This window comes from Arachis duranensis, chromosome 5, assembly GCF_000817695.3.
Source record: "Arachis duranensis cultivar V14167 chromosome 5, aradu.V14167.gnm2.J7QH, whole genome shotgun sequence".
Taxonomy (NCBI): Eukaryota; Viridiplantae; Streptophyta; class Magnoliopsida; order Fabales; family Fabaceae; genus Arachis; species Arachis duranensis.
In genome coordinates, this window is record NC_029776.3 from 515288 (window position 1) to 527954 (window position 12667).

The 12667-nt window shown below is 36.8% G+C and overlaps 3 protein-coding genes across 3 annotated transcripts; 2 read left to right on the forward strand and 1 right to left on the reverse strand.

The window, feature by feature from the left end:
• On the reverse strand, positions 1-2898 carry LOC107487242 (pentatricopeptide repeat-containing protein At5g65560; the record flags this gene model as incomplete). The annotated part of the gene is given in 1 exon segment (XM_016107856.3): positions 1-2898. A coding segment is annotated over 1 exon segment (2730 nt). The 5' UTR covers positions 2750-2898.
• A 2508-nt stretch (positions 2899-5406) lies between these two features.
• LOC107487243 (KH domain-containing protein HEN4) lies at positions 5407-9745 on the forward strand. Its single transcript, XM_016107857.3, has 7 exons — positions 5407-6117; positions 6851-7294; positions 7477-7749; positions 8234-8425; positions 8515-8579; positions 8981-9092; positions 9187-9745. Exons 1-7 carry the CDS (start codon positions 5521-5523, stop codon positions 9331-9333), a joined length of 1830 nt encoding a protein of 609 aa, XP_015963343.1. The 5' UTR covers positions 5407-5520; the 3' UTR covers positions 9334-9745.
• A 404-nt stretch (positions 9746-10149) lies between these two features.
• Positions 10150-12507, forward strand: LOC107487240 (pentatricopeptide repeat-containing protein At5g65570). The gene has a single exon (XM_016107853.3). It carries the CDS (start codon positions 10203-10205, stop codon positions 12237-12239), a length of 2037 nt encoding a protein of 678 aa, XP_015963339.1. The 5' UTR covers positions 10150-10202; the 3' UTR covers positions 12240-12507.
• The last annotated feature ends 160 nt before the right edge of the window (positions 12508-12667 follow it).

Genomic DNA, 12667 nt, shown 5'->3' on the forward strand with positions numbered 1-12667 from the left:
TCAATCATGCATTACAGAATTACTCTTCATTTTGTTCCAGCGTTGACATAGAGTATGTCGCGGGATGTAAGCGGCATCCATTCTTCAGCATGATGTTCAGCAATTTAGAGCTTTGATCAACAGATCCCCTCTTGATTAAGCCATCAATTAGAACTTTCCAAGCCACTTCATCATTGTAATACCCACAGCGTATCAAACTAGTAAAAACTGCCTCAGCCTTATCACTGTTTCCTTGTTCAACAAGCCCACAAATGAGAAGCTTACAAGATTGCAGATGTGCTAAATGGCTACTCTCCATCATAGAATCTAACAATCTCACTGCTTCCTCATACTTTCCCAACTTGCAGTAACCACTTAGAAGTGAGTTATGAATATTCTCGGAGGGAGAGATTCCTCTTTCCGTCATATGATTTAACAATCTAAAGGCTAAATCAAAGCTTTCTACTTTGCAGAGTCCTTTGATAAGCTTGCTGTATGTGCTTACATTGGGTACACAACCATATTGAACCATTTTCTCAAAGAGTACATTTATAATTTCAAAATCGACTATTTTCCACAAATCTGCATTATCATTTGAGATATTGATTGAACTTAAATCAACTCCCACAACATTCTTGCCTTCCTTCTTATGTTTATCATTTAGTAGATACTTCATTAGGATGGAATAGGTTTGACGAGAAGGCTCACAACCATCAGCAAACATGCGCTTGAGAACATCAAAGGCACTGTCTAGTTGTCCCATACATCCGTATGCATTAATTAATAAATCATAGACAAAGGAGTCTAGCAATATGCCTTCCGTTTTAATCTTGACCACCATATCCTCAGCATCCTGTAATCTTCCTTGACTGCAAAGTGACTTAATGAATGCAGTGTACGTGACCACATTAGGTTGACATCCAGAAGAGATCATTTGGTCAAGAGTTCTATTAGCTCGATCAAAGTTTCCTTCCTTCAGCATTTCCTCAATTAGCATTGTATAGGTGTAAACAGTGGGCTTTGTGTCATGGTTTACCATTTCTTCCACCAATGACAATGCATCTTGCATTTTTCCATCCTTCCGCAACCCATCTATCAATGCATTGAAAGTGATTGAATTGGGCAAGCATTCCTCAGCAAGCATATCTTTGAACAACAAATGGGCATCTTCAATTTTACCAGCTTTGCAGTACCCATCAATCAAGACTGTATATATATGTTCATTTGCTTCAATATGTTTTTCCCTCATGGACTCAAAAACCTGATGAGCTGCTTCAACTCTACCCATTCTACAGAGACAGTCTATATACGCACTCAAAGTCCGATGATCAGGGCTTAAGCCATCCTTGACCATCAAGTGAATCAACCGACTGGCACTATCCACTATACCTGCTTTACACAGCCCATAAATTAATGTGTTATATGTAATGAGGTTAGGTGACAGCTTAGTTGCAACCATTTTATTAAGTAGTCCCATTGCCCTGTCCATGCTTTTGCTCCTGCAATATCCACAAATCAGTTCATTAAACGTCCGAGCATTTGGACGAACTTTATTTGACTCCATAAGACGCAGAATACCCATTGCTTCCTCCATCATTCCCCATAGACAATACCCAGCAATCAAGGCATTGTAAGGCACAACAGTGGGCACCAACCTTTTCTCGAGCATTTCATTCAATCTTGTCATCGCCTCATCCATTCTGCCTCCCTTACAGAAGTAGTCAATCAACACAGTGTAGGTATAAACATTTGGCTCGCAACCTCTGTTTACCATCTCCTCAAATAGATGCAGCGCTTCCGGTTCCTTACCAGACTCAAATAAAGCACCAATGAGCACAGTATAAGTCCGAACTGTGGGAACGCAATGCTCCTCCTTCATTTGTGAGAACAACATGAGAGCTTCATCAAGTCGCCCAGCTTCACAAAGACCGTGTATCATAGTAGTATACGAGACCTCATCCCTCCGGCACCCCATATTCGGCATAAGCCTAAACACCCTATAAGCCTTCTCCACGTCTCTATTTTCACAGTAACCCAATATCAATGAAGTATATGTAAATGAATCAGGAACAAAGCCACCTCTTAACAGCCTAGAAAACCATATTTCCCCCAAAATCATGTTCCCCAATTTGCAATACGCATTCAGCATAGTATTGAATGTAATCAAATTAGGCAAAACCTCATCATTGTCGAAAATCATTTCACTACACAAACCATTCATTTCATCGATCATAGCGAAACGCGACAAGCACATAAGGAGCCTATTATAGGAAGTAACAGAGAGCCTAAACCCTGAATTCCCATCACCAGTTGCATAATTGTGTAATTGGCGAAGAGAGTTGAGGACGAACCTTGCGTCGTGTGGCGAAGAGCAGGTCTTGATCATGGAGTTGCGGACATTCTCGGCGGCTTGGAGGTGGCGGTTACGGACGAGGATGAGAAGGAGAGCATGGTAGGAATGGAGAGTGGGGACGAAAGCGCGGTTGTTTTTGAGGATCCATCGAAAGAAGTTGAGGGCGGTGAGTGGATGGAGGTCGAGGGAGAAGAGGGAGGAGAGAGTGGATGAGGTGAGGTGACGGATTAGGGTTTTAAGAGAAGGGTGTTTTCGCCATTTTGGGTTGGAGAGGATGGTGAAGAGCTTGGAAGGGAGATCCGAGTGGTGGTGATCGGGGTAGGGTTGTTGGGGAAGAGGAGCGGCTGAAGAGAATGGTTTAAGGTGGTGGCGGTGGCGGTGGAGGGGAGTGAGGAAAAGGAGCGTGGGCTTTCTCATTTACAAGCCATGAAAGCGAAGACAGAGAGGCTTTCAGGCTTGTGTGCTTTGTTAGGGTGGGTGGAGTCATGAGAGTTATAAGTAACGTGGTTCATGCTTGCCCATGGCCTGGCGGCGCGTAGCAAGTGATGGTAATTCATCCACCTCATTTCCCGCTGTCCTTCGGCCAGCTGCGGTAATAAGCAAATATTTATAAGTTTTATTTTCGGTGAAAAACAGTTCTAGTCAACTTCAGGGAACTTGATAACGGAAAAGTATTTAATCAAAATTTAATCAAATTATTTAACGGTTTATAAATATTAATTTTACGTCAAGTTAATTATATTTGAGTTTTAATTTTTAGTAAGTATAAATAAATCTTTGATGATTTATATTTTGAATATAATGGGCTTTTTATAAAACAATATCAATAAAATTTTTTAAAATAATAGATATATATCAGTAAAAATTTTTTAGCAATAAAATTTATTCAAACACTTTCTTCCACTCTTTTTAATTGTCTGTTACTCCATTTTCATTAATCATTACATCTCTTATGTGTTAGAAATTTTTTCATCCATCATCAAACAATCATCTACGTAGTTATTGACCATTAATCCAATGGCTCCGACCACCGTGATGTGCGACTCAAAATGCGGACCACCAAACTCCAATCGAAATCCTGCCAAAAGATTCTCCAACGTTGCCGCCACGTTAAGCGGTTGAATTGCCCATATCAAATACACTTGCGTCGCCATCATTCACTTAAATCAAATCCTAGAGTGTTAATAGATGAAGATCACAACTCTTTTGCATTCAGTCTCTCCCTTGAACGGCGATAGACGGTGGTGATTTTTGCGGTGTTAGTTTGGAGAAAATAAAAAAGACCGTTAAAAAAAATAAATTGTAACGTTTTTCACGAGCATAAAAGAGAAGAATATATAACTTTCTTATAATGAAATCCTTATGTTTTTAAAATTTAAAATTTAAAATTATTAGAAATTAATTAAATTAATTATTAAATTATTATAATTTTAATTTTATTTTCGTTGTATATACTATATAACTTATTTATATTTATTAATCTAATTTTTTTGTTATTTTTGTTAAGATCAATTTATCTAAAATATAAATTTTTATAAGTTTATTTGTAATTTGTCATTTTACTCTTTATCTTTTATAAAAATAACGTAATATAATAAATTAATCTGTTTAATTTTAATGTATTCACGGAATAAAAATTTGTTAAGGCATATTTTATTCATCATGTATCTTCATATGACCTCTATCATGCCATGTATTTCCTTTCTCATCCTTGATTTCAACATGATCATTTGTATATATGCTCCATCTTAGTTCATTAATTCATTGCATCGGCTCTAAATCATGTACTCATGTGCTTCATAAATGAAACATTTTGTATATAATATCAATGGAGATATAAAAGACAATCAACATAATTATTAAAAAATATAATATAAAATTTATAATTATTGATAAATATTTGTTAAACAAAATATAAACTAAAGCTAATAGATTTATTATTTTTTATCAATATTTTTAATTATTAATTCAATTTTTTATTCTAGCAAATATTTCTGACTAATTACTAGTCCTCTAAAATTTTTTCTAAAAAATAATTAAAAAAAAACAGAAAGAATCCCAATTTATATGCCTCTCACTTATTAGTTATATCATAAAAAAAAAAACATATGAATTAACTTTGCAAAAAGAGAGTTTTCATTTGGATTCACTACTATTTTTTAGAAGAAAGGATAGTTATTTATGGATGGATAATTGGATATAGACACATCATAGCACAGAAAATTCAGAAATTCTCTCAACCTTTGACTCTCAGTTCAGCCTAAAAAGTAAACACTGCCAAGACAATTAGGTTAGAAGTAAGTTGAGTTGAGTCGAGCTAGATCAAATTTAAGTTCGATTCATAAAAATTAAGTTTGGTTTGCGGTTCGCTTCATTAATAATCGAACATATTTTGCAAGTTTAAGTTCGGCTCAACGAAAACTCACGAGTTAGCTCGAGCTTACAAACTGGCTCAAATAATAGGAATATAATATATAATTTTATATCAATAAATTATAACTTATATATATTAAAAAATATTAAAAAATAATATCAATAAATTATAACTTGTATATATTAAAAAAGATTAATTTTATATATTGTCTATCTATCAATAATTATAAATTTATTTATGTCCTACATCAAAATTATATATAAAAAATGACTATAAAATTTTAAACAATTAAGAACATTAATATATATATGTAAAATTATATATATATAATTGAGACAGTTCACGAGCTAATGAGCTAAGTTTATCTAAATTCAAACTCGGTTAATTTAATTTAAGAACTCAAATTCAAGCTCAAGTTCGGCTTACGAATTCAATTTATGGAACTATTAATGAGTCAAATTTAAGCTAACTCATGAACTGACTTGACTAATTTCCGGCCCTAAAGACAACACATGAAAAAAACATGAATAACAAATTAACAACCTCACCTCAACAAATAAAAAGGCCGAAGGACCAAAACAAACGAACAAAAACAGCGGTCCACGCCCCTTCGACCCACAAAAAACCGCGTTTCCTCGTTCCTTCCACATTACTTACTGCTACTCACACTGCACTCATTTTCTCTCTCTCAAATGAACCCCCCTTTACTTCCCCGCCATGAAAGCCACAACCTTTCGCACCTTTTACTTCATTCCAGATCAAACCCGGCGTTGATCTCAACAACCCGACCCGATTTATCACGCTTCACCACGCAATGCAAGACTCAACATCCGCTTCCGCCGCCGTCGAACCCGACTACAACCACCACCACCACCACCAATACGCGCAGATGAAACGGAACAACCGGACCAAGCGGCCGGTCTTCAAGGTTCTCCAGGGGCAGATCGCATTCCGGCTGGTGTGCCACGCGTCAACCGTCGGCGGCCTGATCGGGAGCTCCGGTTCAATCGTGTCGCAGCTCCGACGAGACACCGGTTGCAAAATCCACTGCGAGGACTCAGTCTCCGGCACCGACGACCGGGTCATACTGGTAATTGGGCCGGTTTTACCCCGGAAAGGTGTCGCCTTGTCCGATGGGGACGTCGATTTGGTCGATGTTTCGAGCGCGCAAGAAGCTGTTCTTAGGGTTTTCGAGAGGATTTGTGAGCTCGAAATGGAGAAAGGGTTCAACAACCCCAATAGGGTTCTGAATGGAGAAGTTACGTGCAAGTTGCTGGCTCACACTTCTCAGATTGGTGCGGTCGTTGGAAAAGGAGGAAAGAACATAAGCACAATTAGGAACAATAGTGGTGCCAAGATTAGGGTTTGTCCCTCTCCACAGTGTGCTGCTAAAGATGAGGAGTTACTTCTGGTGAGTTCTTTTTTTTATTTTTTACAATTGGGTTATCTAGAAATTTAAATAAAGCTTCTAACTTTTGTTTGGTGTTAATGAACCTTAGTTGATGTGAAATAGATAAGAGTGGTGGTGGCAGTTGGGTTTTAGATTTCAAATTTCTTGTTCATGGTCAACGTCTAGGTAGATTTTGTTTCTCAGATAGCTTGCATCTTCCATTTTTTTTTTTGTTGCCTAATTTGGAATGGAAGTCATATGAAAGTGTGTATGTGATAGTATAAGTGGAATTATACCGTGAGATTGAGATTGAGATTGTGTGCATGTGACACCATCTGCTAATATTAGAATGTCCAGCTGTCTAAGTATTGAGAACAGATTGGATCTCATCTGTCACCGTGCCAAATGTCAATACTGAATTTATAGCAGTGAAATTGACAATTGTCACTTTATTTCTCTTCTGATATTGGCAAAGCTCTTTTGGTGTTTGCTGCCTCGTCATCTCATTTGATATGTTAACTGGTAAGAGTATATGTGCTGTTCCTTGTGAGGATTAAGACATTAAAAGTTGCCAAAATGGACAACTGAAACCTAGTTCAGTCACTTCTGTGCTTGTGATTTATTTTTAATAATTTATATTTTCCGGAATAACATTATTTGGTGTTGAAATGAATGACTATATTTCGCTAATAAGTGTACCTAGAGGAGGATTGTTTAATTATTTCTTGTTTTTGGGAACTTGTTTGATTGGCAGATAACTGGTGGGATTTTGGCTGTAAAGAAAGCACTGATTTCTGTTTCTTACTGTCTTCAAGATTGTCCCCCATTGAACAAAGTTTCACAACCTGTGGCCACATCCACTGTTAGCTCTTCTGATACATTGTCTCTTGATCCGAATGCTGACCTTTTCCCTCATCTTAATTCATGGTTACTCTCCATGGAAGGTTTATCTATTTATGACTCTTTCGATGCATCAAAACGGACAACAAAGTCTAATGAAGTTTCCAGCCATGAGACAAAAGTTACTGAACGTGAAATTGTGTTCAGACTGCTTTGCTCTAATAATGTAGCCGGGAGTGTGATTGGCAAAAAAGGGGCTATAGTCAGAAATCTAGAAAGCAAAACAGGTGCATCTATTATCTTTGCAGCTCCTTTAAGCGAGTTTGCTGAACGCATTGTCACCATTTCTGCTATAGAGGTTAGTCATATGAGAAAGTTGCACTGTGCCACTAATAACCCATGCTATTGGTATTTACAGGGCTCGTTATCTGTATGTATCTTGCACAGAGAGATAAACATGATTTTTTATAGATTTGCATGAAAACACGTTACTTGCCATAATTTTTGTAGCTAATTTGGACTTTACTTTTGTTTTTCCAGAACCTTGAATCATGTTATTCTCCTTCCCAAGATGCTGTTTTTCTTGTCTTTGCTAGAATTATTGAAGATCACATTGAAAAGGGCTTTCTCTCCATCTCAAGTATGGAGTCACCTGTAACTGTGAGGCTTTTAATTACATCAAGTTCAGTTAGTTGTTTGAGTGGCAATGAAAGTCAAGTAATTTCAGAGTTGAAAGAATTAACTGGTGCTGATATACAAATTTTGTATGGAGAATCAGTTCCTACTGCTACAGATAATGATGTTGTATTGCAGGTAAAGTTACTTACTTTTGTATATTTAACATTGTTTCGAGAAGTATCTAAAGGGATTATGCCTTTTTCCTAGCACAGTGTGGTTCTCGAACTATGTTGTTATCCTGTATTGCCATAGGCTGATATCGTTTCATGATAAATACAAGTTGTGATGTGATTATGTAAACATGCTCTAGTAAAACAAAAATGGAATGTGTTATATCCCAAAAAGTTATCCTCTGTTAGTTTTTTTCCAAGAACCGTTATGTGCCTTGTAAGTATACTTAAACAGTATATTCCTTGTACTTATTCTATTTGCCTAGAGATTGGTGTACAATATCATTCTTATAACCAATATAGGTCAGGGATGATCATAAATATCGTATTTTGCTGCATCACCGAACCATTGTGACTCTCAAGTTTCTTGTTTTGGCTCAAATAGTCGTTTGTTAATGTTTCTAGTCAAGATGACAAGATTGTGATTTAGAGAGAGAGATTTCATGCAGATTACTGGTGCGTACAGATGTGTACAAAATGCTCTATATAAAGTCACTTGTATAATCAGGGATAATTTTTCACCCAATGAGGTGCCTGCTGAATCAAGAATGAAATCCAGTTGGAAACCGAACAAGGATCCTCCAAGGGGTAATCATTTTGGCCGCGGAAGATCTTTCTCTTCTGAGAGGTTTCTGCAAAAGGTACTTTTTACCTCTTGTATTAACTAAGTTTCCAATACAAGATTTTTCTCGTTGATCCAAGGCTCATTTAGGAGTATTTATATGTGCAGAATGTTGCAGTGCATGCTGAAACAATCTCAAAAAATGAAGAGGTACATTCAGATTTAAGCGGGAGGTCAGTAGAATGCAAGTTTATTCCGGTCTTTCTTTCTTATACTCCACTATGCTTTAAAAGTGTATTTCATTGCCTAAAATTTAGTATTAGAGAGCTGTTGCTTTTGTTAGTTATCTTTAAATTTAGTGATCAGTTTTATATAAAAAAAAGATGAATACAATGCAGATATGCACATCATCAATAATGTAGTAAAATGGACTATATAATTGATCTTTTAAAATTTAGTTTGCATTAAAATAAAGAGTAGACCTTAAGCTGGTATACCACAAGTCTCTGACATGTAGGATTTTGGTTCCTAATTATTTGATGTTGATGGATAGACAAATTTCTTATTTTGTTACAATAGCACCAGGCTTCTGATATTTCTCTCACATCTTTTGCTGAATTAAATCATCTCGCAGAGCAAACTTGCTTGCTACCGTGACAAACACAACCGTGGAGATTGTAGTTTCTGAGCATGTCTTTGGTTCTGTTTATGGCGAAGATGGTGGTAATTTGGATCGAATCAAACAGGTGTGTGGTTTTTCCTTTTAGAACGACATGGTCAATCATAACTTTTTTACCTATAACAAAGCTGGTACTCACGCGCCTAATATTTTCAAAACAGATTTCAGGGGCAGATGTTCAAGTTTACGATCCTTGCGCTGGTAAAAGTGGTGGCAGGGTTGTAATATCTGGGACACCGGATCAAACCTTTGCGGCGCAGAGCTTACTTCAGGCATTCATTCAAACTGGGCAAAGAGGACCAGAATGATAGATAGTGTTTAGTGTTTAAAATCAGCTGATGCAAAAAGATGCATTTACTTCTCAAGTGCTTCCCTTTAGGGAGGTGCCATAAAGTGGTGTATATACAACCAGAAAAAGAAAAAAAAAAGAACATAAGAAGGAAAAATATCACACGACCAACTTCACCTTGTGAATATGATGGAATGGTTATTCACTCTCTTCTTAAAAGATGATGATGCTTACCTCCTTAGACTAGAAACGCAGATGTTGTTCTGATTTAGTGATTTTTCTGTCCCTCCTTTCCCTCTGTTTTCCTTTTTTTGTGTATTTTTTTAAGGGGTGGAGGAAGCTAGGTACTGTAAGTCTGTAACATTGTTAACTAAATTATGTTGCTCCAGGAGTTATCAATAAGAATTTAACCTTATCTTCTTTTCTTTTTATTTACATTTGCATGCCCATTTTTACTGATTAAAGAAAGAGACAAGGATACAATATTTTCTGTTCAATGAAAGAAAAACTATTTTGTTATTTTGAATAATTAAAAACATAAATGAACAAAGTAATTCATGCATATATGCATAAAAACAAAAGGGGCGTTAACTCAATATAAATTATCACAGCAGTAACAGGATACATAAAACAAAAAGGAAATGGAATGGATTCTCTCAATTTTGTCAAGTATAATTTTTTATTATTTAATATTTGTTTATATTTTTTCTTAATTTTACTTAAAAAGTGTATAATGAGAAATCATACACAATTGAAAAAAAATTAAAAGGATTCATTTCCAAAGAATAGAGAACTGAACTACAAAATACTTTGGGCTTTTTCGTTTCTTTACCCTCACTCATAGCATGTTCTGCTAAAAAATAAAATAATGAAGTATAGCATGAAAATATGAACTTTTATTATTCTCTGATTGCACAATGCGCGCACACAAAATCCTTAACAATCCTCAAAGCACTGCACAGCCACGTCATCAAATCCTGTGCCTCGTACTTATCTTTTGGTGGCCACAAGCTTATTCATGGCTACATTAAGTGCGGCAGCCTTGATGATGCACGCAAGCTGTTCGACGAAATGCCCAACAGACACATAGTGACTTGGAATTCCATGATCTCTTCTCATATCAATCATGGCAGGAGCAGAGAAGCCCTTGACCTCTTTGGTAACATGCTTGTTGAGGGTGCTCTGCCAGATGCTTACACTTTCTCTACTATCTTGAAGGCCTTTGCAGAGATGGGTGTTTTGAGCCACGGCCAAAGGGCTCATGGGTTGGCTGTGGTTTTGGGTTTGGAGGTCTTGGATGGGTTTGTTGCTAGTGCTATAGTCGATATGTATGCCAAGTTTGGTAGAATAAGGGATGCCGGTTTAGTCTTTCAGCGTGTTTTAGATAAAGATGTTGTCTTATGCACTGCATTGATTGTAGGCTATTCTCAACATGGTTTTTATAGTGAGGCCTTGGAGGTTTTTGAGGACATGGTTGACAGGGGAGTCAAGGCTAATGAATATACTCTTGCTAGTGTATTGATAAGTTGTGGTAATCTTGGGGATTTGGTTAATGGTCAGTTGATTCATAGTCTTCTTGTTAAATCTGGTCTGGAATCTGTTGTTGCTTCTCAGACTTCGCTCCTTACCATGTATTCGAAATGTGGCATGGTTGAGGATTCTATGAAGGTTTTTAATCATCTTGCTTATGCAAGTCAGGTAACTTGGACATCTTTTATAGTGGGTCTTGTGCAAAATGGGAGGGAGGAGGTTGCTGTCTCAGTTTTCAGGGAGATGATGCGCTGTTCGATGAATCCAAATCCTTTCACGTTATCTAGTATTCTTCAGGCATGTTCAAGCCTTGCAATGCTTGAAGTAGGGGAACAAGTTCATGCCATAACTCTGAAAACAGGAGTGGGAGGAAATAAGTATGTCGGTGCTGCACTGATTAATTTGTATGGAAAATGTGGATATATAGATAAGGCTAGGTCTGTTTTTGAGGTGTTGATGGAGTTAGATTTAGTATCTATCAACTCAATGATCTATGCTTATTCCCAAAATGGATTTGGCCAAGAAGCACTTCAGCTATTTGAAAGAATTAAAAAGTTGGGACATGAGCCTAATGGTATGACATTTACGAGCATTCTCTTGGCATGCAAAAATGCAGGGTTAGTTGAAGAAGGCTGTCAAATATTTTCCTCCATTAGGAACAACCACAATATTGAGTTGACGAAAGACCATTTTGCTGGCATGATTGACTTGCTAGGACGATCTAAGAGAGTTGAAGAAGCTGCAAAGTTGATAGAGGAAGTGAGAAATCCAGATGTGGTACTGTGGAGGACACTGCTAAACGCTTGTAGGATTCACGGCGAGGTAGAGATGGCTGAAAAGATTATTAAAAAAATCCATGAGCTTGCTCCTGGGGATGGGGGAACTCATGTCCTCCTGACGAATCTTTATGCTTCAGCTGGAAAATGGAACCAGGTAGTTGAGATGAAAAGCAAAATAAGAGATCTGAAATTGAAGAAAAGTCCTGCTATGAGTTGGGTTGATGTAGATAGAGAGGTTCACACTTTTATGGCTGGAGATTTTTCTCACCCAAGAGCTCACGAGATTTTTTATACTTTGCATGAATTGGTAGAAAAGGTTAAAATTCTGGGTTATAATCCAGATACCAGATTTGTGTTGCAGCATTTGGACGATGATGAGATGAAGTTGAGTTCTTTATATTATCACAGTGAAAAATTAGCCATAGCCTTTGCTTTGTGGAAGACTGGTAGTAGGAAAACTAGTATAAGGATTTTTAAGAATCTTAGAGTTTGTGGGGACTGTCACAGTTGGATAAAATTCGTTTCTTTACTCACCGGGAGAGATATTATTGCTAGAGATGCCAACAGATTCCATCATTTTAAAGGAGGAATTTGTTCTTGCAAAGATTATTGGTGAATCACATTTGTTATATCTTAGCCCCTCCGCAGTCTAGAACTCACATTGTGGATTGACTCTGCTTGTATCTGTTGTTAGTTATGCTGGTAACCTGAAAACCTTGGTAAGTACAGCTATTGAAACTATTGGTTGACAAGACTGTTGCGGCTATATGGTTCTATGATAGTCGTGTTTCTGTTAATAAATGTTGCAGAAACCATTGAAATCTAGTGTTACACTAATAATGTAGCAAGCAAGAAACAGTTAATAAATGGCCTTATTAGCTGAAATTAAAATGTGAAAAATAAAATTGGAGTGAAAATAATCTTATATGGTATGATAAAACTGTGGTTATGTGTAGATAAATATCAAGCATGCTCATTCAATGTCAGCAGAAACTATATTGTGGATGATTAAATGTATTAATTGCGCAATACACTAATACTAGA